This window comes from Neomonachus schauinslandi, chromosome X (genome assembly GCF_002201575.2).
Source record: "Neomonachus schauinslandi chromosome X, ASM220157v2, whole genome shotgun sequence".
Lineage (NCBI taxonomy): Eukaryota > Metazoa > Chordata > Mammalia > Carnivora > Phocidae > Neomonachus > Neomonachus schauinslandi.
The window spans coordinates 110,895,206-110,920,976 of NC_058419.1; the positions used below are offsets into that span (position 1 = coordinate 110,895,206).

Here is a 25,771-nt window from a genome sequence, read left to right on the forward strand (position 1 = left end):
CTCAGTATGATTATTTTTATTGCTCCAGTATCTAGTCCCAAGCAATGCAAGACTTTCACCGCCTCTTCCCGCTCCTTTTGTGATCTGAAATGCCTCATTACTTAGCAGTTTTCTGCTGATTGCACAGTTTAGCATTTGATCTTTTTGTTAACCATAGTCAGGTGACCACACATAGGGTAATTAGATTAACCTGCCCCTCCTCTTCTTTACTGAAACAATATAAAATATGGTATCCTGTTGGCACATGCTTTCCTTAGATTAATGATCTTGGAGCTGCTGTGTGGAAATTTGCATAGCTCCCTACAGCTCTGAGAAATGAAAATGCCCAGCTGTCTAAAAGCTTTAATCAGGAAATGAGCATGAAATGGCATTGTTTTGTTACAGGCTTGGAATAATTTATTCTTGACAATCGAGTTATCCGGGATGGAAATGTATGTAAACATTCTTTCAACAACCAGTAAACAGGTGCTTTTTTGTTAAAAATTCAAGAATTTCTTTACTTGCGAGTGGCTTTCAAATCATTGGTCCTCACACTGCTCACTTCTTAAAGTCTATTCTACGGTCATATTCCTTGTCTCTCCTCTTAAAAATGTAAGTTTATGGAAGTTGGCCTTTCAGAGCAAATGAAGAGAGCGTACACGTGTAGGCGGGACGTGGTGTGACCACAGGGAGTGCAGGCTTGGCCACGGGGGACTGCTTGGGCCTCAGTCCTCAGTCAGCCCTTTGACTATGTTGTCCCCTCTTGGGACCCACTTCCCCATCTGTCAAAGAGAGATAATAATGCTCCCTACTTATTAGCGTGGCGGTGAGTGTTAAATGAGTTACTCCATGCAAACCCTTAGAACAGTACCTTGCTCATAGTATATTCTTCATAATTGCAGGCGAATTCCAAAGATTTTTAGATCTGGGGAAATGAAGGATAGATTTGGTTTCTGTTTATATGTCAGAGATCCTAGTGCATTTAGATTTTTTCCATTAGCTTCTTAGTCTTAGCAGTGGTTGTGACTGTGAAAATTCACAGTGGGTTAGACGCATGTACTGCTGCCATTTATAGCTGGCACATGAGTAGATGCTCACACATCAGTTAGAAGAATGATAGAGCTCATGATGATGGCCACCGTTTACTGAGTGTCTGGGGATGGAAGATGACTGAGACCTCCTCCTTACCCCTGAGGCCCTCACAGAGTAGCCGAGAGAGAAACCTAGATAGAGTCCAGGGGTTGGTGCTGTGACGGGGATTCCCAGCAAGGGCCGAAGGGGCCCGGGCTCTTCATCAAAGCTGTTAAAAAGATGGCAGAAATGGCTGTTAGACCTTGGATGGCCCTTCTTTTTTGTCTAGGGGCAGGCTGTTTAGCTAGCACGTGATGCACCAATTCCTGTGTTTCAAGTTGTACTGGGTCATGGAGTAGGTATGATGTTATCAGAAGCATTTAAGAATTTTTCCAGGGGTGCCTGGGTGGCTCAGTCGTTAAGCGTCTGCCTTCGGCTCAGGTCATGATCTCAGGGTCCTGGGATCGAGCCCCGCATCGGGCTCCCTGCTCTGCGGGAAGCCTGCTTCTCCCTCTCCCACTCCCCATGCTTGTGTTCCCTCTCTCGCTGTGTCTCTCTCTGTCAAATAAATAAATAAAATCTTTAAAAAAAAAAAAAAAGAATTTTTCCAGAAGGGGCTTTGGAGAAAGTGCCCACCCCTCAGGGAGCTCAATTTGAGATCGTGTAATTAACTTTTTTGAGCATAATTAACCAATCCCACACTGTTTAAGTCTTGTTGTACTTGGGGCGCCTGGGTGGCTCAGTCAGTTAGGCGTCTGCCTTCCGCTCAGGTCATGATCCCAGGGTACTGGGATTGAGTCCCGCATCGGGCTCCCTGTTCAGTGGGGAGCCTGCTTCTCCCTCTCTCTCTCTGCCTGCCGCTCTGCCTACTTGTGTTCTCTCTCTCTGTCAAATAAATAAATAAAATCTTTAAAAAAAAAAATCTTGTTGTACTTCTATTCTGGGTACCAAAGCAAACCGTATTCTGCCTATGATAAAACTACAAATAAGGTTTAATATTGCCTTTTTATATGCATTTTATTTGGTTTTCTGGGTTGTTGTCATGCCATTGATTATACTTGTATTTCCAAAATTTTGAATTTTATATCATATTCATTGAAAAAAACAATTGATTATTGGGCTGGGTATGATTTTCCCCACATCTTAACTTTCTTTCTTTCTTTTTTTTTTTAAGATTTTATTTATTTATTTGACAGAGAGAGACACAGCGAGAGAGGGAACACAAGGAGGGGGGAGTGGGAGAGGGAGAAGCAGGCTCCCCGCCGAGCAGGGAGCCTGATGCAGGGCTTGATCCCAGGGCCCTGGGATCATGACCTGAGCCGAAGACAGACACTTAATGACTGAGCCACCCAGGCGCCCCACACCTTAACTTTCCTATCTCCCCTTCTTGATGAAGTAGATGGACTGAGGGCTTTCTTTTAAGCTTTGTATCTGTTCCTATGTTGGAACCCAGCAACACTGGGATCATTACACTAGTAGTGGAAAGGATATAACTAAACTGTATGAGGGGGCAGCGGCAACTTCTTCCTTGTTTGCAGAAAAAGTAGCAGTCGGTAGTCTAATGATTGGGAAATAGTAAACACATTTCAAAGATTACTTTTTATTTAGTTATTTAAAGATTTTATTTATTTATTTGACAGAGAGTAAAAGAGAGAGTGTGAGAGAACACAAGCAGGGTGAGGGGCAGAGAGAAAGGGAGAAGCAGACTCCCCGCTGAGCAGAGAGCCCGACGCTGGGCTCAATCTAAGGACCCCGGGATCATGACCTGAGCTGAAGGCAGTTGCTTAACCGACTGAGCCACCCAGGTGTCCCTCAATGATGACTTTTTAAATTGAAGTTTTGTTTGGCTAACACAGGTACATGGTACCAATTAAAAGGGACAAAAATGCTCTCCCTGTCTCTCAGCCACCCTGTTCTCCGCCCTGGAGGAAGTCTCAGTTATCAGTTTGTTCTGTATTACACAATGAGGCATGCGCACACTTTTGCAGAAATGCTAGCATACATTATTAGGCTTTTTTACCTAGTAACATGTCTTAGCAATTATCCTTATTGGTACTTAGAGACCCGCCTCATTCTTGGAGAGAGTTGCATGGGATGGATTTACTGTAATTCATGTAACCAGTTCTCTACTGACACTCATTTACATTCTTTCAGTCTTGCTAATTTAAGCAGTGTTGTAATGATTAACCTTGTACATACACCATTTTGCACGTGTGCGAGTATACTTGTAGTTTAAATTCCTAGGAGTGGAAATACTGAGTCAAAAGGCATGGACATTTAAATTTTTGATAGATAAATGCCACAGTGCTTCCCACAGAGGTTGTCCCGATTTATCTATCAATTTATACTCTCATTGGAGAGTATGAAAGGGTATTTTTCTCTACACCACAGCTAAAATTATATTGTTTTGATTGTTGCCAATCAGACAGATAAAAAAATGATTTTTCGCATCAGTAACACTAATAAAGTCACTGGGTATCAGAGAAATCCATTGAGAAGCTTTATGGTATTTGATACCACGGGAAAAAAGATCTCATCATAGTAAAAATTATATACATCCTTGTCTATCTAGACTAATCACTTCTGGAGAGTTTTGGGCTAACTGCCCTCTATACTTACTACTCTTTGCACGGATAGTAGCTGTGTGCTGGGCATGTGCGACATGCTGTGAGAATAGACAGTACTCTGAGAGGGTCCAGACCCTCAAAGACTGGTGTGAACATGGTAAGACAGTAGGTGTAAATGCTACACTTTTATTTTATTTTATTTTATTTCATTATTTTTTAAAGATTTTATTTATCTATTTGACGAGAGAGAGAGAACACAGGCAGAGCGGCAGGCAGAGGGAGAGGGAGAAGCAGGCTCTCCGCTGAGCAGGGAGCCCAACGCGGGACTCGATCCCAGGACCCTGGGATCACAACCTGAACGGAAGGCAGCCACTTAACTGACTGAGCCACCCAGGCGCCCCAATGCTGCACTTTTAGTATAAGGACACAGCCAAAACGATTCAGGTCTCTCTGTCCAGTGAGCACTGCACAGATATTGTCAAGTGAATTCCGCCGTAATTTGCATTTTTCTTATGAGTGTGGGTAAGCATCTTTTTGTGGGTTTGAGTCATTTTTTTCCCCTATGAATTGTCCTTTGCTCTTTTTCGTTGGGTTATTGATCTCTTTGCCGACACTTTGTAGAAGGTGTTCTCTCTAACAGGCAACGTTCCCCCACTTGGACTTTTGTTGATGAATTTTCTTTCTTTTATTCTTCTTTTGTCTATTTTGCGGTTGTAGTTTTCCATAATTCATCAGTCCTTTCTTTTGCAGCTTCTGGATTCTGTGGCAGAGTGTCAAATACTCTTTCCCACTCTGAGATCGTAAAATATTTCTCTCATGTTTTCTTTTAGTGCTTTTAAGGTTTCATTTTTGAATGAATAAATTTATTTTGAATGTCTAACATTCCCAGTTTAATAAAGAAGTAGGTATTGCTTGTTTAAGGAAAATGAGGTAGTGTGTGAATTTTCTTACTGTATCTTCTTCCTACTGCTCTTAAACCAAATCTGCATCCTGGCAGGTGAGAAGTTGGTTGTGATCCAGTGAACACCAGCTGGGTCATTGTAGGGATGATACAGATTTCCATGTTGTCATAGCTTTGGGCTGAATTGGAAATAATACCCCTCATCTGTAAGCCCATAACACTCTGCTAAATTGGCCATTCATTTGACAGGTAGTTATTTTTTTTTAAGATTTTATTTATTTATTTGACAGAGAGATAGCACAAGCAGGCAGAGCGGCAGGCAGAGGGAGAGGGAGAAGCAGACTCCCCTCTGAGCAGGGAGCCCGACGCAGGGCTCAATCCCAGGACCCCGGGATCATGACCTGAGCTGAAGGCAGACGCTTAACTGACTGAGTCACCCAGGCGCCCCTTGACAGATAGTTATTAAGTGCTTACTAAAGCATGTCCAAACAACTGGTTGGTATTGACACCCTTTAATCCACTGGTAATAATCTAGATGTTTAGCAGGGCATGGGCAGATATAAAGGCACCAGCTATCATGACAGTAATCGCTTTGTGCCTATATCAGGAAGCTGTGTTACCTCTTTGGGACACGAAGGTAACTGTTCTTATCTTTGTCCAGCCTGTAGCACTTCCTGAACTCCTCTCAGCATTTATTCCCATCCTGCTGGGCAAGAGCTTCTTGTCTGGGCTTGTGTTATCAGTGATTCTTGGGAGATAATACCGCAAATATATGATATTGCAAATATGTAGCTGAAGATTTACATAGAAACATGACAATACGTATCCTGTTACTTTTTTAAAAACCTTGTTAGCTCAAAATATCATAGGTCAATGAGATGTCAGAGCACTTTTCTAAGTGGCAACGTATTTTGGTAAATATAAGAAAGCCACTGTGGTATGAGATATTGACATGGGTTCACTATGTAATTTTTAGGGGAGATGATGAAATATTTCAAGCATTAGAAAAAGACAGAAACTGAATAGCAAATACCAGTGTGTCCACCCCCCTGATTTATCAAATCCTCATATTTTGCCATATTTTCAGATGTTTTATGTGTGTGTGTACTCTTTATAAGTCTTTGCAATGAAGTCGGTGCATTTCATGATTCAACAGCATGGGTATTTTGTAAATTGTGATAATGAGATATATTTTTTTTAGAGAAACAGAATCTTACAGCTGAAACTCCCCTGGTGCTCTGTTACTGCTTTCAAGATACTTGCTGTGTCTTCCCAGGTGTCTTGAGATTGACTACCCTTTTCTGAAGGGAGCCAAATGCTGGGAAAGCACAGTCTCTGCAAGCAGCCAATGTTCATGGGGCAGCTGCTCCTCAAATTTGCCTTTTATGTGGGGGGCAGGCAGGAAGAGATTATGCTTGTGGGGGGTGGGCAATGTGCTATTTTAGGATTCTGTATCTATTCAAAACTCTCTTGCAGTAGATTTGGTGTAAGGGTTTGTTTTAGTGATTTCCTTTTATCTCCTGCCAGGGGTCATTTTGCAAAAATGTTTTCCATGAACTGGCGTAGGGGGGCACAGCTGTGATCCCACAGCTACACCTGGCCCTAAAGGGAGCCTTACCTGCAGAAAGAAACAGCCCAGGTTTGAGGGCAGGCTGATGAATGACTCCTTTTTTCCCCTGCCCCTGCTTCTACCCTGAGCCGAGGGGGCCCTGTCCAGCGTCACGTTCACGCAGAGGGAAACCCAGCACCAGCATTTTGTGCAGGTCAGCGCAGCACTGGGCTCTCCCTGAGATCAATATTAAGACACCCAAGCTCTAGCTTTTCATGTTTTTGACCTTCTAGGATGAAATACTAGCACATTTCAATTTAAAAGAATCTGTTGTCTTCTGGCTTAAGCCTTCATATTGTTACTTTAAGTGGAAATAGCATACGGTGAAGTGCGGAGATCTTATCCACAAACACAGTTCCACGAAGTTGTAGGTGTGTATGCACCCATCACGCAGACCAGTTTCTAGAACCTCTTCATCCTCCCCGTCATTACCTTCCCAAGGGCAACTGCCCTCTGGAGATGTCTCACCACTGATAAGCTCTGTCTCTTGTTAAACTTCACATAACAGAATCGTACGGCTTGTGGTCTTCTCGGTCTGGCTTCTTTCACTCAACATTCTGACGGCAAAGTTCATCTGTTTTGTTAGGTATTGCTCTTTTTTATAGCACTTGCTATTTAATGATGACATTAATAATGACAAGAAAACGTCTGTATACTGCTCCCCAATTTACTCTTTGACCCTTGTGATGGTGCCAAAGCTTTTAGTGTTAGACTTCTTTTTAGAGATGACAAAAGAGCTGCTTAGAGGCTTTCAGTATTGCCCCCAGGTCACCCACCTAATAAATGATGACAACAACACTAATTGTTTTTTGTTTGGTTTGGTTTGGTTTGACTCACACCATCATTCTCCCCATTTACTGTGGGGCCTGCATCTTAACTTGTGTCAAGGTTGGTGGTAGGATGAGAGGTCTGGGGGTCCGGACCTTCACTAGTGTTTTACTGGGGAGTATTTCAGTTAATTGAAAGAAGGTAAGGTTCAACCAAGCCAACCCCCCAGCACCTGTATAGTATGTAATGGATGGGGAGGCTGAGGAGAAAAGCGGGAAAGCCAGCTTGGCTCAGCAGCCAAGGCCACATCCAGGCAACTCCACTTACCACAAATCAGACTCTGCTCGTCTGGTTCCCAGTTGCGTACAAATTATGCGTTTGCTAAGTGAGGCTGTTGTTTGCAGGCTGCTAAATGTGTCATGGCAAATTTTTGCTAGAGTGGCATTATTGAGGCTTTTTGGCCTCCAGAAGTGGGTGAGCCATCTTGGGCTCTGATCAGCATAGTGCTCCGGGAAGCAGGAATGCTACAAGTTCGCCTCTCCCTTCACTCGCGTTGCCCTTGTGACATAGCTCGAGTGTTATCACAGCATTGATATCTTACTGATGGCCTCCAGTTTTGCTGTACATGATGAGTTTCCATGGGGCATCAGATTTGGGATAAAGAGAAGCCAGGTTTCCTTTACCTTCTAAAGAGGTTTGCTAATACCCTGATGATTTTGTAGGGTTTTAAAGCAAGCACAGTCATTGCCGATCTATATTATGTGGGGATATATGAATTTCTATAAGCCCTGATGGCCCACAATTCTGGCCCGAGGTGTGGCCTCTACCACTGGGATAGTAGGATCCAGGTTCTTAACAATGGTTAAAAATATAGTGTTAGCAAATGGAGATTGGGCGTTGGGGGCTAGGAACACTCAGACCCAGGAAATCCAGAGTCCCATGACCTGGATCAGAACCTCGGAGAGCTCCAGGTAACCAGATGCGGGCAGCTGTAGGCAGGCAGGAGTTACTCCCATGCCAAGCCCACCCTCCTCTGCAGCAAAGAGCTTTTATGTGTGCGTGAGAAAGGACTTCAAGGATTGGGGCCTCAGTACTGGTAGATTTATGGATAAAGCAGTACCTTATATTCTTCAGCTGGGGAGGGAAGTGAAGGGTCCCACTGGAGCCCCGGGTGGGGTGATTTTGAGTCTCCCCTCTATAGCCATGGCTGGCTATAGAGGTGAAGTGTACCAGGACAGCCCTGCCCGGAAGGCCCAGAGGTGAGTCCCACGGCTCACTATGCCCCTGACTAGCTTTGTGGCCTTTGGCTGCTCTTGCATCCTCTCTGACTGGGTCTCAGGGTTCTTGAATGCAAAAATCTATCAGTCTGGCAGAATCAGGGTTCTGTCATTTTGTCTTTCAATAACACAATGACAGTGTTAACTGTGAGGAGCAAGTGAAGAAATAGCTGCTAAAACACTTTAATTTCTCTAAGGCTTTGCCTGTGTAAGGTTGTGTAATTGCCAGCATCGTCCCCTATTTTTAGAGCCTACCAACAGGAGTCCATGACATCAGATATCTGTGACAGTCAAGGTGTTGTTAGAGACGTGCACTCCCCGTGTTACACGTGCACGGTAATGGGCACCATGGGGCCAGTGTGCATGGCAGATAGTTTGAGCTAGCATCCAGTACACGGGCATGTATGGCTTGCTATGCAATTTAAAACGTTTTAAATGAAAGGGTTTGTCCTGTGGTCTTTTGGAAGTAACGGGGGGGGTTTCCGTAGGGAGTGACAAGAGCATACATTTGTTTTCGGAGTGTGGAGGCAGGGAGACATTCTTGCCACTCAGGCAGGACTTGGGAAGAGTGGTTGACAGAGGCGCTCTGAAGCCAGACTGCTGGGGTTCCGATTCTGACTCCTGCTTGTTTGGCAGGCTTGCTCAGTGCTCTGTGTCTTAGTGTGTGGGGAACGGGGTTGGTGTGCAGGCTGCAAGCTGCCATCCAGGGGAAGCTCTGAGAGCAGCTTCGGCACGTGGCAAGCCCTCCCCTGTTAGCTGCTGTTCATGTGTATGTTTTCTTGTGGTCAAATATATATAACAGAAAAGTTGCCATTGTAACCATTCAAAATGTACAGTTCACTGGCGTTAGCTACATAAACAGGGTTGTGCAACCATCGTCTTTATCTCTGTCCAAAACTTTTTCGTCACCCCAAACAGAAACTTTGTAACCATTAAACATTGACTCCTATTCTCCCTCCCACTCCCTGGTAACCTCCAGTCTTTTTGTCTCTATGAAGTTGCCTAGTCTAGCTGCAGTATATAAGTGGAATCATACAATATTTGTCCTTTTATGTCTGGCTTATTTCACTTAGTATAATGGTTTCTATGCTCATTCCTGTTATAGCATGTCTCAAAACTTGGCTCCTTTTTGAGGCTGAATGATATTCTATTGTATGTATAGACCGCATCTTGTTTATCCGTTCATCTGTTGTTGGACACTTAGGTTGTTTCCACCTTTTGGCTACTGCAGTAAATGCTGGCATACAAGTATCTCTTTGAGTCCCTGATTTCAGTATTTTAGGGTTTATACCATGAGTGGAATTGGTTGGTCACACGGTGGTTCTATGTTTAGCTTTGAGGAACTACCATACTGTTTTCCACAGGGGCTACCTCACTTTCCATTCCCACCAGCAGTGCACAATGGTTCGAATTCCTCCACATCCTCATCAGCACTGTTTTCGTTTTTTAAAAAAAATTCTAGGCATTTTAGTGGGTATGAAGGAGTATCTCATTATGGTTTTGATTTACATTTCCCTAAAATGACTAATGATGTTGGGCATCTGGTCATGTACTTATTGGCTATATCTATATCTTTTTGGAGAAGCGTCTCTTCGAGTTCTTTGCCCGGTATTCATGGTTTCAAGGCAGCATAGGAAGAATGGAGAGAAACCAAGAGGTTGAGGAAGTAGATAGAGCGCAGCTGCGTGACTGGTTAGGTATGGCGGTTAACACTGAGTTTTCCAGCCTGAGTAAGTGGGTAGATGATGGGCTCTCCAGGAAGATATCTCTCCTCTCTTCCAGAAAAGAGGCAGGTCAGAGGGATGATGTTGAGTTTGGGGGGACCGCATTGAGCCTGTGTACCCAGGTGTTGTGCAGGTGGAGAGTCTACACAGGGCACTGCCGTACCCGTGTGTCTGGTTTCTCTGGAAAAATACAGGGCATATTTTAAGTTTTGTCTCCTCCCTGCTTCCATCTGAGAAGGAGCTTAAGAAATGTGGTCACTGTTAGGCTTCTCTGTGTGGCAAATATAAGCAATCATTGAGGGGACAATGGAATCTGGGATTTATGAACCAACCTCTCTCTGGTGCTGCTGTCTTAGCCCTTAAGCACTTGCTTGATCAGGTCAGTCCTTTCAACCTCACAGGGTGCTGCTCTGAAGCCTTGGGTTTGAGTGTTCTTAACAATCACGGCTTCTAGGGGTGCCTGGCTGGCTCAGTCACTGGAGGGTGTGACTCTTGATCTCATGGTCTTGAGTTTGAGCCCCACGCTGGATGTAGAGATTACTTAAAGACAGACAGACAGACAAACGAACAAACAGAAACCAATCACACTTCTAAAGTTCTCTCCAGTGATCACTTCAGTCTATCAAACATTTTTTCCTCCCTCACCATTCCCCAACTGCGTGCCTTTAGCTGTTAGTGCTAAGCAAATGCTTGACATGTTGCCCACAACCCGCTGAATTTCTCTGAATTAGCCCTTGGCGACCTTGGATGTTGAATCACCGTGGATGTTGTGTCCAGCTGGGAAATTTGTGTGTGCACAGTCATATCCACACTGCAGTGGAAAGAGAGGTTTGAGCAACTGTTCTACCCCCAAAGAAGCAAGCTCTGGGGAATGAGCCCCCATGGTGGCTTGTTTTCTTGACTTCTCAAGCCATAGCAGTCTGGCAGCCATCATTAAGAAAGCATCCCGTCATGCGGCTCAGGCGGGCAATGTTTGCAGATTGTCCCCTGATGCCATCTGCCTGTGAGGCTACAGAAACCCCCTGCAACTGCTGTTCTAGCAGGTGCCGTGGCTGCTGAGGTGGGAGTCCCTGTACATACACACGCGTGCACACAGCTTTGTGCTGGGTTGCCCTGAGATGCCAGCTGAAACTCTCAGCCCAGCAAAGTGCCAGCCACAGTTGCTGATTTCCGGTGGGGCCCTGGTGAGGGAGAGAGGGCGAGGCTGTTGTGAACTGAGCCAGCCACTGGAGAACTGGATATGGTAACTAAGACCCGGGTATGTAGGAAGCTGCTTGCCAGTGGCTATGTTTTAACAAGCTTTCGTTCCTTTCTTTCTGCCTCTGCCCTCTGCCCAGGCTGAATCTCAGCCCCCTACCTAATCGGCTGTCTTCATGTTTATTCCATAGAAGGAGCCCATCCCCATTTCTTGCCCCATGTTCTTCCTAAAGAACACATTGCCCTTCCTGCCACTCAGCCATGTTCTGGGTCTAGCCCCTTAGCTTTCGCTTTTTCCCGTGTTGGTGTAATTAATCATGGGTTCAGACAAGCCCAGTAACCCTCTGCTCCAGACCTGCAGTTGGTGAGTTACTATCATTTCGAGCTATTGATGCTTTTTGAAAATAATTTTGTAAATTATTAGAGTAATTTGAAGTAATTGTCTCAGCCATCAGGTTTTTAAATTCTGTATCTTTTTAAAAACATTTTATGTATTTATTTGAGAGAGAGAGCATGCACGAGCAAGGGTAGGGGCAGAAGGAGAGGGAAAGGCAGGCTCCCCGCTGAGCGGGGAGCCCTATGCAATGCAGGGGCTCCATCCCAGGACCCTGAGATCATGACCTGAGCCGAAGGCAGACACTTAACCGAATGAGCCACCCAAGCGCCCCTAAATTCTGTATCTCAATGGATCTTCTTTTTTAAAAAAAGATTTTATTTTTTTATTTGAGATAGAGCGAGCACACAAGCAGCGGGGAGGGGCAGGGGAGAGGGAGAAGCAGACTCCCCACTGAGCAGGGACCTGGAGACGGGACTCAATCCCAGGATCCTGAGATCATGACCTGAGCTGAAGGCAGACATTTAACCAACCGAGCCCCCCAGGTGCCCCCTTAATGGATCTTTGATAAGAGACCAGCCAGAGCAAACTTTTTCCGTAAAGGGTCAGGTATTTTATGCTTTGATGTCTGTTCCAAATACTCAGCTCTGCCGTCATAACAGCCTTAGAAAATTCTTCAATGAATGAAGGTGGTCATGTTGTAATGAAACTTTATTTATAAAAACATGTGGTGGGTTGTAGTTTGCTGACCCCTGGCCTAGAATGATGGTCTTTATCTCTGTTTGTCATCCTTACATTTTTGTCAAGAGCTAAATAGAGAGCCAGAGGAACTTGATGAGTGTAAATGAACTTAAGTCCCCTTCTTTGGGGTTTAACATAATTTGGGGACAATGGTGATTTGAGAATATACTTCTCTAAACCCCTGTTGGGAAGGATAGAAACCAGAAGGCTTTTAGGGGGTGACTCTTCTTGGCCAAAGCTTGTTATCGTTCAAAAAGTAAGACAGGCTGTCACTTCGAGCTGTGCAGTGGCCTTCATTATCACTCATTCTCTTCCTGGTCACTTGAAATGGTCATAGTCACATAAGGTTATGTCACCATGTTGGACATCATTTTACTTTACAGGAGCAGGTGCTTCAGTAATAAATGTAAGGAAAACAAGCCACAACAACAAAAGAAATGGTATTTTTCACACATCATGTTATACTGAGTTGAGGTCATTAGAGTTCATTCCCAGAAAGTTGAAGCTTAAAATAGCCAAAGAGCCATTTTAAAATTTCAAACAACAGTCTTGTTTTCCTTTTATCCTCACAGGAAATAAAGAAAGAAATGAAGAAAGACCCTCTCTCCAGCAAAGCTCCAGAAAAGCCCATGCACGAAGTGTCCAGCGGAAATGCTTTGCTCTCTTCTGAAACAATTCTAAGAACCAATAAGAGAGGTATGGAAAAGAAGAACAAGCCCCCTCCCCACACACAAACCCAAACTGGAAACTTCCCGGTGAACTGTGTCAAATTTTGAATTGCTGAAAAATTGAATGGCATTTGCCCTTTTGTTTTTTTGTATAAATTTGGACACACATGCGTGCACACACACACAGAGCGAGCAACAATGTAATAACTATAATAAAGGGAACGAATACAATTTTTTCACAATGAGAAAGTAGACTAATTTGCAAATGATGATTTTTCTAGGACGTTAGCTTTCACTTTCACATCTATTTTTATGGATGAAAGGTGACTTTAGAGAATGCTGTGGTGCACGCTGAGCTATGTGCGTCTGGCCATGCTCTCTTTTTATTTTTAAGGGCAGGCTTTATCAGGGTCTTTCTCTCTACCTGCTGGGCTCCCAAACACAAACCTTGTCTCTCTTGGTTTAGGAGGCAGTGTGTGCACAGAAAGAGCTCATACCTGCCTCCAACCAAGGGAACTTTAACCATCTTGTTTGCCTATTTTGAGACCTCAAGGCAGATTGTCAGGTATTAGCTTGTTGGGGTCTTGTTTTCTCCCATATCCGTCCTTTGTGACACCGTTGTTTGAGATGACAGGAGAGAGAATGTAAGATCGCAGAGAGGACTCGACCCACTTCTACCGTGGTCGCACTAGATTTCCTCGGTTTTTCCTGCCCCTGCGCTCACCGCGCATCGGGCCGGGCTCACACGGAGCGTGCCCAGGGCAGGTTAGCGTTCAGTGGCCGGCTTTTCACTGGCTGATTACTTCCTTAAAGAGAAATATAGAGCTGTTCAAAAGCAGCAGCAGGAAATGTATTAGCAAAGAGTTCCATTAAGAGGAAAAAAGAAGGCAAGTTTACATAACCACAGGGAAGAACAGCTAATCTTTCATAAAATTTAGACAGCATAAGAATTTGTCCAATAAACTGTCCATTGATCATAGTGCCTGAGACATTAGCTTTGTGTCTCTCTTCCTTCCTGCTTCTTCCTCTGCCCCCTCCAGCTGCCCTGGGTTACATTTCCTTTTTTGAATTATTCAGATTAAGTATTGGCTGGAGGCCCACGCTGGTTAGCAGCTATAGGATTTTCTTTCTTTTCTTGTTTCCTTTCTTTTTTTTTTTTTTAAAGCCCATCCTACCAATGCAGGGGGTTTCCCATTTTAAGAATGAAGCATACTTTCCTGGAAAACTATAGTCGTCCCCTGAAGTGCCTCCTGCGTTCTTGCAAATAAGCTCCAGAACTCCTGAGGCCTGCCCTTCTGGGTTTCAGAGAGCTAGAAGTCAGTGGGTCCGTCTATATTCCCAACCCTTGCTTGCTGCTCCGAGCCCCTCTTGCTCCTCCTCATGCTTCTTGGGTCAGTGAGCCAAGGAAGGGCACACACATGGGGACCAGTAGCAAGGCTTCCCCTGCCAGCCCAGCTTTTACAAAGTAAATAAGAGAATTAAGGTAATTAATTAACTTAATAAGATAAGGACTTAATCAAGTTAAGGAATTAAGGTAATTATCCAGATGAGTTGGGTAAAAATTATCTGAGAACTTTAAATCAAAGAAGGAATCCAACTTTTCAGATAATTGCCTCTTTACAACTAAAAATCTGGCCTCTGAGGTCCTCCCCGGAATTTGTCATGGTCCAGAAAAAGGTACTAACGGTGCGGGGGGGGCACATACTGAGGGACGTTCCTTTCTTAAGTGTCCACCTTAGGCCCACAGCCTGACTATGACCAGTGGATCTGAGACCTTGGCATATTGGAGTCGTTCTCTAAATACGAAACACATAAAATACCATCTTCATTCTGTCCCAGGCTTCACACTGACCCCCAGGTCACCTGGGGCAAACATCAATTTCCAGTTGAAGGGAAGCATTGTGTACCCAGGGCCAGCGCTGTGTTTGGCCCTGCCCCCACCCGTCAATACTAACAGTATCCTACTACTCCTTATAATAAACAGCGGGCTGGATTGATTGGCCTTGTCAGGCCAGATAAATAGTTCATTGTGCTGGGCTCAAAAGCTACATTTTTTTCCCACCCCAAATCAGTGAAAAACCACTTTTTTTCCCCTTAAAACAAGGATCAGAGGCTAAATCTGTGGGATGATTCTGGTTACTTGTAAACACTTCCATCCAACTAATTTTTCAAATTTTATGAGTTATTGTAAATGACCCAGGTCTTCTCCTTTTCTTTGTTTCCACCAAGCTTTGTCCCTAGAAATTTCTTGATGTTTTTGTCTGTTGCTGTTGTTATGAATGGAAGTTTCTTTTTAGAGTTTAGTAACAGGCTGCTTTGTTTCATTAACACGGGATCCCTCATGGGGTATATGAGTCCACCTTGTGAGTCAGCCTTGGACCCTGTGAGAATTTAATAGAATTAACACAGGTTCTTTTTCTTTTAATAAAGAAAGATCAAAATCTGTTATGGGTCTGATATTGAACTACTTCACTGGGTCCTGAACTTGAGATAGACTTAGCTGAAGAAGTTTGCCCAGTTGTGGCCAGAGGTTTGGGGACATGCCTCACTTTGCAGCAATGGCAAGTGGGTGGTACTACGTCACAGTGTGGGGTGAGCTCGCCCTCCCCAGGCCCCTAAATAAGGTCAGGAACCACCCTAGGTTTGTGAAGGAAGCTACTAATAGCCCTGAGAAAAGGCCAGGACCATGGAAACCGTTTGGGGGCTGACTAGTTTCAGTTTTCAACTTTAACCTTTGCAAATTTCTACAGAGTTGATTTGGGGAGGTACTGGAATGATTCCATGTGCTTTTCATTTGAGAAAAAGATGTGACTGAAATTGAGAAAGACAGGCGGAGAGAGAGAGTGAGAACAGCTCCTCCAGATGGCCTGGCTGCCGCCAGCTATACGTTCCAGGCATTAGGGCTCTAAGGACATCTGTGTCCGCTCGCACCCCTGGCCATGTCTCCGGGCTTTACCCGAGTCCCAGTGAAGGAGATTGCCATTTAAAACAAGCTTTTCCCAAGGAGTAAGAAGTCATTTTTTCATTTACGCTTGCAACATGGATGTTGTATATCCTGCAGTTACCCCACACTCCAGAATGTTGACAAATTGTAGCCAGAAAATCTGAAAATTTTTCTTGGAGCCAAGTGACATTCTCATGAACCAGATAGAAAAAGGTTGTCTGTTTCCTTCTGAGAATGATTTATTCTTTTGTTTCTTCTCTCAATAAACCCATATGGAAGACTGATGCACATTCCTAAATTGAAATATTGATATATGGAGGAATTTTTTTTGAAAAAACATTCAAACCTTGAGTTTAAAAGAAAAACTGAACAAAGTGGACATTTTAACAGTTAACAGCAAATACATTAAATACATAACTTGAAAATGAGCAAGGAGGATTTTGTCCATTTCTACTTGAATTAAAGGAAAGAAAAAATCATTTGGTTTCATCCTCAGAAGGGCTTCCCAACCAACTTTCTTTATGTGACAGGTTCAGTGTCCAGGCTGTAACGGATACCACACTGGCCTTTGTAAGGACCAGCTTCTATTTCGGGGCTCTAGTTCCTCAGTTTTTGCATCGTTAGCAGACCTCACGGGGAAGCTGTCTCTCTCAGAACCCCCCCTGCCGCCCAGGATTTGGGATATTGTTCCTTCCCCACTTTCACGTGCATCCTAATGAACATTCAACGGCGCACGGTTACTGTGTGCCTGTGGCAGGCCTGGCCCTGTGCTTGGTGCTGGGACAGATAGAAGGCCTAGAAGAACACCAGCCTGTCCTGCCTGCAAGCCCTTGCAGTCTGTTGTAATCCTTGGGAAATGTTAAGAAAGTGGTGTACATTTCTTAAATCTTTTTTATGGCAAGATGGGCAAGATGGGGATATGTCTCTTATTTACTTCTGTCGTTCTGAATGTGAAGCCACTCCACGGGTTTCTGGTTGGCTTTATGTGTCCTTGTTTCTATTTCCAGTTTATCATGAATTCAGTGTTTGGTAAGTCTCTATTGTATTTTGCACATTTATTATTCTTTGCTATTATTATTATTGTTATGCTCTCCTGATATAAAATGTCTTTTATAATCATCTTTTTAAATCGCTCTGCTACTTTGGCATCTGCCTTCTGAAAGATAAACTGCTTTTACCATCTTTATTTAAGGTTTGTTGTGCATTTGCATTTTACTGCCCCTTCCAGGGATTAATGCAGGAAGATCTGATGGTCTCAAAGATGTTGTTTGGAACAGATCTAGCCCTGATGCTACAAGATGAGATTCAAGTTGAGCTGGGGGAGGGTTGCTCTCGGAGTTGCTATGTGGATAGGACTTGGATTGTAGAACATGACTCTCTGGCCTCATTTTGCGTGTATTTAGTCCTTCAGACAGGTTTCATTCAAAAGTTGTCCTTAACAGAGGGGCCAACAGCTGCTCTGCCTCTGGTGACACATTGTTGCTTTAAAAGTTAATGCAGAAATTCTTCAGAATTCATTCTGTGTGTGGATGGGTGATATATACATGCCCCGCCCCCCAGCATAATATGGGCCTAGTGTTTGCCACACGGAAGGGCTCTCCATTTTGGTCTGCTGCCTGTAGCTGTCAGAAGAATTGTACCGAATGTTTATCTTTCTTTTCTCCCCGCACTAGTCATTCCAATCCCTGAACAGATCTGGCCGTAGTGACCTCCCTCCCTTGTCTCTACTGAAGGGGAAACATTTTTTTAAGCTGTCATTTCTTTAGCATTTACTTGGCTCCTCAGAGTAACGTTCTCGAGGTATGTGTTGGCTTGTTTGTCAGGACATGAGTGCGCGTGCGCGCGAACATGCACGTGCTGCCGTGGAACTCTGGGTTGGCTCCAAGGAGGTGGCCTGGTTCCCTTGATAGGGTGTGGGCTCTTTGTTTGAAATGAAACTGTAAACAAAGGTTGGAAAAAGTGTGTCGTTAATAAAGAAAATGTCAACGACTTTGGTTTTCCAGTGCTTTGTCGTTTAAGGTGGATGCGAGATCTGGGAATCTGTTTATAGAAACAAGACTTTTTTCCTTTCAAATTTCCTGTTGGAGAAACAAATGTAGATTACCCTGGTTACCTAGGGATCTGAAAATGTGGCATGTTGGGTCAGATTTTCTTCAACTCTCCGCATTACCTGTTGACCTTACCTAAATTGCTGGCTTTTATGGGCAGATGGAAGAGTAAGAAGTTAAGAGATGGTGTTACTGCTGCGTGGAAGCTCTTGGCTATCACCTGAGCTGGTCTTTCCCATGGGGAGATGAAAATAAAGCTGGACACATGGCAGCGAACCTGGATGGATATAATATTATAGCCATTCAATAATACATACATCCGTGTAAGTGTGTGTGTGTGTGCATTTATCATCTTCTTTCCCAGGGGGCCTTCATTCTTGAAAGTTGGAGAGTAAAGGGACCATAAAGAGGTTTTGTAAAGTAATTGATCCCTGGCTGCATTACTGATGGGTTCTCTTGGGAGCCTGTGTTATTGGCTCCGTGGGACCAGCAGTTGATGTTAGAGTATGTTACCCCTATTTACTTTCTTATCAGAGTAATACTGCCTCTTGGATCTAGGGATGGTGGTGAAATGGGTGGAAAAGGCCGTTCCAAGTGGGTGTTGTTTCCATTTTCCATACATTTTTCATGTGGGTCATTGACAAACTTGGTTTGAAGAAATTTTCTTGTATTATATTTATCTCCTTTCAATCTCTGTGTCCTGGTTCCACGGTGTATAACACTAGAGGAATTAGTGTCCCCTGGAATAATTACTGATTTAGACTTCCACGGCGTTCCTGCTGGGTTTCCACCCAAGTGCATCCAGAGGACAGCCACGGAGTGGTTTTGTGGTGGTGGCTCCACCTGGTGGCTCTCCGAGGAAACCCCTCCTCCTGCCCACCTTTTCTCCCTGGGGGAAATGCCTTTGGTTCCTCTGAATTTTAGTGTTCTCAGTTCCTGCCATTCCATCTTAGACCCACAGCTTCTCACATTACACGTGTGTTCTCCTTAGCTCCTTTCCTTTCTCTTCTAATTTTTCTTCATTGAACTCATAGAATCCCTTTCCCCATCCTTGTCCCATCTGTTACACCCCCACTGACCAGGATCATTGTTGATATGCGTGGAAAAAAAAAAAAAAAGGTCTCCTGTAGGCATGACTCTAGGTGTAGATATTAATTTGAACACAATGAAGAAGTCCACTAAAATTCCTGTAGGTAAGCCAGAGTCTTACGAGGTAGCTCCAGGTACCCCTAACTACTTCTTTACATCTTGTTGAAGCCAGTTTTCCTGAAAGGAGCAATATTTTGTGACTGATGTTGTTTTCAGTTGTCAGCAGGTGGTGAAATAAAGAGCCTACTGGCTTTGCTGGCTTCATTATCATTTGTCAGTTCTCTACAGGAAGCCCCTTCTTGCCTTGGCGTGGGCCACCCACCCCTACCCCACCATACTCCCCCCTCTGGGTATTCCACTGAGCATTAGTATTCTTGATAAATAAAAATGTTTCTTCTTTAATTTCATTGTTTTTTGGGTTTTGTTAGTTGATGACATTGCAGATGTGTTTTAGCTACATTGTGAGTTAGTCTGAGAACTTAATCACCACTTATGACTTTGTTTCTATGAGAAAAAGCATTTGGAATTTCAAACAGTGCATAGTGCATAACCCACTTGTAAAGCTGACTTTTTTCTTTGATTTTTACATTGCTGGCCTGAAGCCTTAAGTATCTTTTAAAAGCAGAGAGTCCATATAATCGGGATGACTGCAGTTTTCTCATGTTACAGAGTCGTTTACAATTCACTTGGTACAGAATGCTAGAATTATGCAGCCTCCCTCCAACACACCAGGCTCCAAGGACAGTGCTGACCAACCACATAGCCCCATTGTACGCAGTGCTTATTTTCGCCAGTTCTGAGTTGGACCTTGGGGGCCCAAGTTTGTCTGTCGAAGGCATGTTCTAGAAGGGGTACTATTGTATATTTTCACCTACTAGAGAGGAAGCCATGCAACACGTGTGACATGCTCAGATAGACACCAGGCCAGTGTTTCCCAGTGTTCGTTGCACAGAATTATGGCCCTGCAAAATATTCACAAAAGGGGGATGGAGAGAGAGAGAGAAGGAGACAAAAAGGGAGAGAAAACTGGCTCTCTGGACGCATGAATTTTGGCTAAGACCGCCAGCACTAACACCCTCTTAGAAGACTGACAAGCACCGTAGCGTGTCGCAGGCTCTCAGAGGTCCTCTGCTAAGGAAACCCGCTTCTGTTTGACCGGCGGACCGCATTTTACTGAATACTAGTTAGGATGAGCAGGACTTGAAAATGCAGGGCAAGGAGCTGTCTAAGCATCTCTGGGACCATCTTCGGATCCGCCCTTGCACAGAGAATGTTCAAATGAGTGTGTGGCAGTGGCCTGCTGGCGCTGTGAGAGAGACTCATGAAGCCTCTAAAGCCCGCGGCCGTGAAAACACAAGTTGGGCGATGTTGGGAGAACATTCCCCGGATCTAAAACTTGAAAACCAATCCTTTTGGGAAGTTTTCAAGTGACAAGCTGAAAGGGATTTTTTTTTTCTCTTGATCATTTCTTGGGTCCTTGTGTCAAAGAGTGCCTAGGCTGGGCTTTGGCAGGAAAAGTGGGCTGAGGGGGCCGGCCCAGGGAACGCAAGGCCAGCTCTACCTGGGACTTGGGTCAGGATGGAACTGGGATTCCAGGGGAGGATTTTATGATGACGAAACAGTAGTCCCATATAGTTAGGAGAGTCCCCTCACCTTCTCTACCTGCTTCGATTGAAAACGGGGAATCTTAGCTCTCTTTGATACCATTAAAGCCCTGATTGGGCATAAAGAAGAGGTTTGGTCGCTCTCGCCTCCTATTAGTGAAAGAGGCTGCCATTTTGAGTTCAGGTAATGAACCCGCTTGTGGAGCTGTGAGGAAAACCCACATAGCCTGCCATTTAGAGTTCTGGAATCTAGGATTCCTGCAGTGGCTAAGGTCCCTGAAAGTGTCCCAGCCTTCGGCCTGGTGCAGGGACCCTCTTGTTGACATGCCAAGAAGGAGGACATGGAACCTCTGCCCAGGGGGCCTGAAAGGACACCCCTCTGATCTGGGGGACTGAACTTAGCTAAGGCCCACATGGGATTCTCTTTTCCAAAGGGAGATTATTCCAGGTAGAGAGCTGGTAGATTAATTAAAGGTAATTAATTAGAGGTATTGTATTGGGACAGCAACTGTCTTCACTTGTACAAAGCCCTGGAAAAGGAGCCTTTTCTCCTGTAGTTTCCTCGGTTTCTTCTAATTACACTTTTTGGTCTGTCGTCACAGCCTGGTCCCCCTGATGTTACCTGCAGCTTCAATTTAGTCTTTGGATTCATGGCTTTTTTGTGCTTGTGAGGCTGTGGGACCATTGTGCCCTGAACAACGAAGACATTTCCTGGCCTACCTCCCTAACCCATGGTCAGGCCGACAGAGCGCCCAGCTGCAGTGGCAGGTGGACCACCGTCATGGTCCCCAACCAGGAAGGGAAAGAGAGAACAGTCAGAAACTTCCTCTGTGTGTGTGTGTGTGTGTGCGCGCGTGTGCGCGCGCGCGTGCACACTCACTCAAGGAAGCACATTTGAGGACTGAACTGCTTGTTCCATTTGTAGTTTCCTGGAGACCTGAATAAGCTCAGTGGTAGTACGGCCTTGTTGCAGGAAGAATGGCTGTTGGCGGGCTCCAGTCCCCACTTCTGCTGCACCCCCAAAGTTCCTGTGGGCCTTTAGGCAAGTCTCATACTGTTTTCCCATCTGTAAAATAAGGAGACTACTCGTGTTAATTCCCTCAGGGAAATTATCAGGATAAAAATGAGGAAAGAGAATGAAGCCTGAGGCAGAGGGTGGTGAGAGAGTGAACCAGGAGTCACTGAATACAGTAGTAGTTGTTCTTAAAAGTGCTGATAAGTGTTATTAAACTGCTGATAAGACCCCAGAATGTTGGGAAGAAATTACAGATTTATGGACAATAATAATGAAGTGTTGTTTCCATGAAGCCACCAGTGATCAGATGCACATGGACCAGTCTCCAGGATAGACCATATGTTAGGCCATAAAAGAAGGCTCAGTAGGGGGCGCCTGGGTGGCTCAGTTGGTTAAGCGACTGCCTTTGGCTCAGGTCACGATCCTGGAGTCCCGGGATCGAGTCCCGCATCGGGCTCCCTGCTCAGCGGGGAGTCTGCTTCTCCCTCTGACCCTCCTCCCTCTCATGCTCTCTGTCTTTCATTCTCTCTCTCTCAAATAAATAAATAAAATCTTTAAAAAAAAAAAAAAGAAGGCTCAGTAAATTTCAAAGGATTAAAATCATACAGAGTATGTTCTTCAACCATACTGGAATTAAACTAGAAATCAACAACAGAAGGAGATTTGGGAAATTCAAAAATATATGGAAATTAAACAATATACTCCTAAACAACCAGTGGGTCAAAGAATCCCCAGGGGAAATTTTGAAATATTTAGAAATGAATGAAAATGAAAACAAAATCTCCAGCAATCGACTGCATATAGCTAAAGCAATGCTTAGAGCAAAATCACAGCTGTACATGCCTGTATTCAAAAAGAAAACATTTCAAATCAATACCCCAACTTTCTCTTCTTTCCCCAGCTTCACTGAGATATATATATATAACATTGTGTAGATGTGGGTTGTGTGATAATTTGATACATGTATGTATTGTGAAATGATTTCTACAATAAGGTTAGTTAACACATCCCCTCACCTCCCATAATTACCTTTTTTTAGTTGTTGTTATTGTGAGAACATACAAAATTTGTCTTTCTCTATCGTATTTTACTTAGCATAATGCCCTCAAGTTTCGTTCATATTGTCACAAATGGCAGGATTTCCTTATTTTTATGGGTAAATAATATTCCATTGTGTGTGTGTATGTGCGCATGTGCTGCACGCACACGCATGTATGACATTTTCTTTATTTATTCATCCATCGCTTGCTGGATGCTTAGGTTGTTTCCATGTATTGGCTATGGTGAATAATGCTGCAGTGAACACGGGGGTACAGGTATCTCTTTGAGATAGTGATCTCATTAACTTTGGGTATCTGCCCAAAGTGGGATTGTCAGTGACCTAACTTTCCACCTTAAGAAACTAGAAAAAGAGGGACACTGGCTGGCTCAGTTGGTGGAGCATGTGACTCGATCTCAAGGTTGTAGGTTCAAGCCCCATGCTGGACATAGAGATTACTTAATAAAAAATATTTTTAAAAGAAACTAGAAAAAGAAGAGCAAACTAAACTTGAAGCAAGCAGAAAGAAGGAAATAATGATTAGAGTGGAAATAAGTGAAATAGAGAATAGGAAGATACAGAAAATTACTGAAATCAAAACTCGGTTCTTTGAAATAGTCAACAAATTGATAAACTTTAGCTAACACTGATTAAGAAAAAAAAGGAGAGAAGGTTTAAAAATCCTAATATGAGGAATTAAAAAGGGGACCTCACTGCCAATCCTTGAGAAATTAAAAAGCTTGTGAGGGAATACTATGAACAACTTATACACTCCTTGTGGGGATGTGAACTGGTGCAGCTGATATGGAAAAGTCTGGCCGTGCCTCAAGCTGTTAAGTAGAGAGTTAGCACATGGCCCAGCATTCCATACCCAAGAGAAATGAAAACATATGTCCACATACAAACCTGTATACTAATGTTCACAGCAGCATGATTCATAATGGCCCCCAAATGGAAATAACCCAGATGTCCATCGACCGAACAGATGAACAAAATATGGTTTATCCACACAGTGGAATATTATTCGGCAATAAAAGGGTGTGAAGTACCAATACATGCCACCACATGGATGGGCCTTGAAAACATGATGCTAAATTAAAGAAGCCAGACACTAAAGATCACATGTTGTATGATACCATTTATATGAAGTATCCACAATGGGCAAGTTCATAGAGATGGAAAGTAGGTTAGTGCTTGCCCAGAGCTGGGTGTCAAGAATGGAAAGTGACTGCTCATGGGCAAGAGGTTCCTTTTTGGGGTGATGGAACTGTTCCAAAATTACACTGCTGTGATGGTCACACAATTCTGTAACTCTAGAAAAATCATTTAATCACACACCTAAAATGGGTGAATTTTATGGCATGTAAATTATATCTCAATAAAGCTGTTTTGTTGTTGTTGTTGTTTTTTTTAAAGATCACCACACAAAGTGGTGTTAAAATGCACAATCTGGCTGTGCCTGTCTGTCTGTCTGTCTGTCTGTCTCTTTCCCTTTCACATCCCCTACCACTACCCCCTCCCAGCTGAAGGACAAGATGTGTCATTCTGTTTATTCAAGTCTTTAAAAATTATATGTTTCTCAGTGAAGCTTTATATTTTTCTTCAATCAGTTGCCTAGGAGATAGTGAGTCTGAGGGATCAAAAAGACACTGTTTTGCTGGGATGACCTAAATATTAGAGAATTGATTTGAGAATGGTAGAAAACTGACTGTGGCATTCTATTGTTCATTTCTTGAGAAGAAAGGAGAGAGTCCCTGTAAATCAAAAGGCAAACCTCTCATATTCTAAATTCTGTGCTTCATAGAGAGAGCCTCTGTTGGAAAGGAAAGAATCCATTTAGGTTTCCAATTTTTCTTGCCATTGTGACTTGGTGCTGGCTATTTTTGCTCATAAATCTTTTCTGCAGCTCTGATGATTTCTTTACGAAAGATTCTTAGATGTCGAATTACCGGACAAAAGCATGTATATATTTTATGGCACTTTAAGCCATTATTATGAAGTTGATTTCTTGAAGGGTTGTACCAATTTACATCACCACTAGAAGTGAGAAGAGTGCTTATTAGTGTTTCAAGCTTGAATTTCTTTGATTAACAGAGTTCTTGCACATTTTCTTTCCTCTGTCATTTGTTTGTATTCTTTGCTCTCATATTGAGGTCTTTATATTTTTCTTACTGATTAGTGTATTATTCCTTTGTCGTTTCTGGCAAATTGTGCTTCCCACTTGGTTGGCTTTTCATTTTGTTTTCAGCTGATTTTGAGGTACAGAAATAGTACTTTTTTACACAGATTCATGTGTTGGATTTTTTCATTATTTCCCTGAATAAATTCTCACCTAATTTTTCTTCTTCTTTATACTGGCCTCATTTTTATACTTCTAATTTTTAATCTATGGAATTTTAATGTATAGTATACAGTTAGTATGCAAATTGATTTTTATTTTAAAATAGCCACTTTTTCGGGACCATTTATTGAATAATCCAGCCCTTCCCCCATTGATTGTGATATCTCATTTATCATATGTTATTGTATATATTAGGGCATTTTTTTCTGGACTTTTGCTTCTGTTCCATTAATTTGTCTCACTATTCTTGCATCAATATAGTTAACTATTGTGGCTTTTTTTTTTTTTTGTAGTTTCTTTAAAAAAATTTTTTTTAATTAACATATAATGTATTATTTGTTTCAAGGGTACAGGTGTGTGATTCGTAAGTCTTACACAATTCACAGTGCTCACCATAGTACCTACCCTCCCCAGTGTCCATCACGCAGCCACCCCATCTCTCCCACCCCCCATCACTCCAGCAACCCTCAGTTTGTTTCCTGAGATTAAGAGTCTCTTATGGTTTGTCTCCCTCTCTGGTTTCATCTTGTTTCGTTTTTCCCTCCCTTCCCCTATGATCCTCTGTCTTGTTTCTCAAATTCTTCATATCAGTGAGATCATATGATACTTGTCTTTCTCTGATTGACTTATTTCGCTTAGCATAATACCCTCTAGTTCCATCCACGTTGTTGCAAATGGCAAGATTCCATTTTTTTTTTTGATGGCTGCATAATAGCCCATTGTATATATATACCACATCTTTATCCATTCATCTGTTGATGGACATCTAGGCTCTTTCTATAGTTAGGCTATTGTGGACATTGCTGCTATAAACACTGGGGTGCATGTACCCCTTCGGATCCCTACATTTGTATC

General features: G+C 43.4%; 1 protein-coding gene across 1 annotated transcript in view; it reads left to right on the plus strand.

Annotated features, from left to right (window-relative positions):
- Positions 1 to 25,771, plus strand: part of SH3KBP1 (SH3 domain containing kinase binding protein 1) — a 337,600-nt gene that overhangs the window by 122,437 nt on the left and 189,392 nt on the right. Inside the window, exon 3 of the mRNA XM_044911630.1 lies at positions 12,741 to 12,864. Coding sequence (XP_044767565.1) covers positions 12,741 to 12,864 — 124 coding nt within the window. The remainder of the gene's footprint in view (positions 1 to 12,740; positions 12,865 to 25,771) is intronic.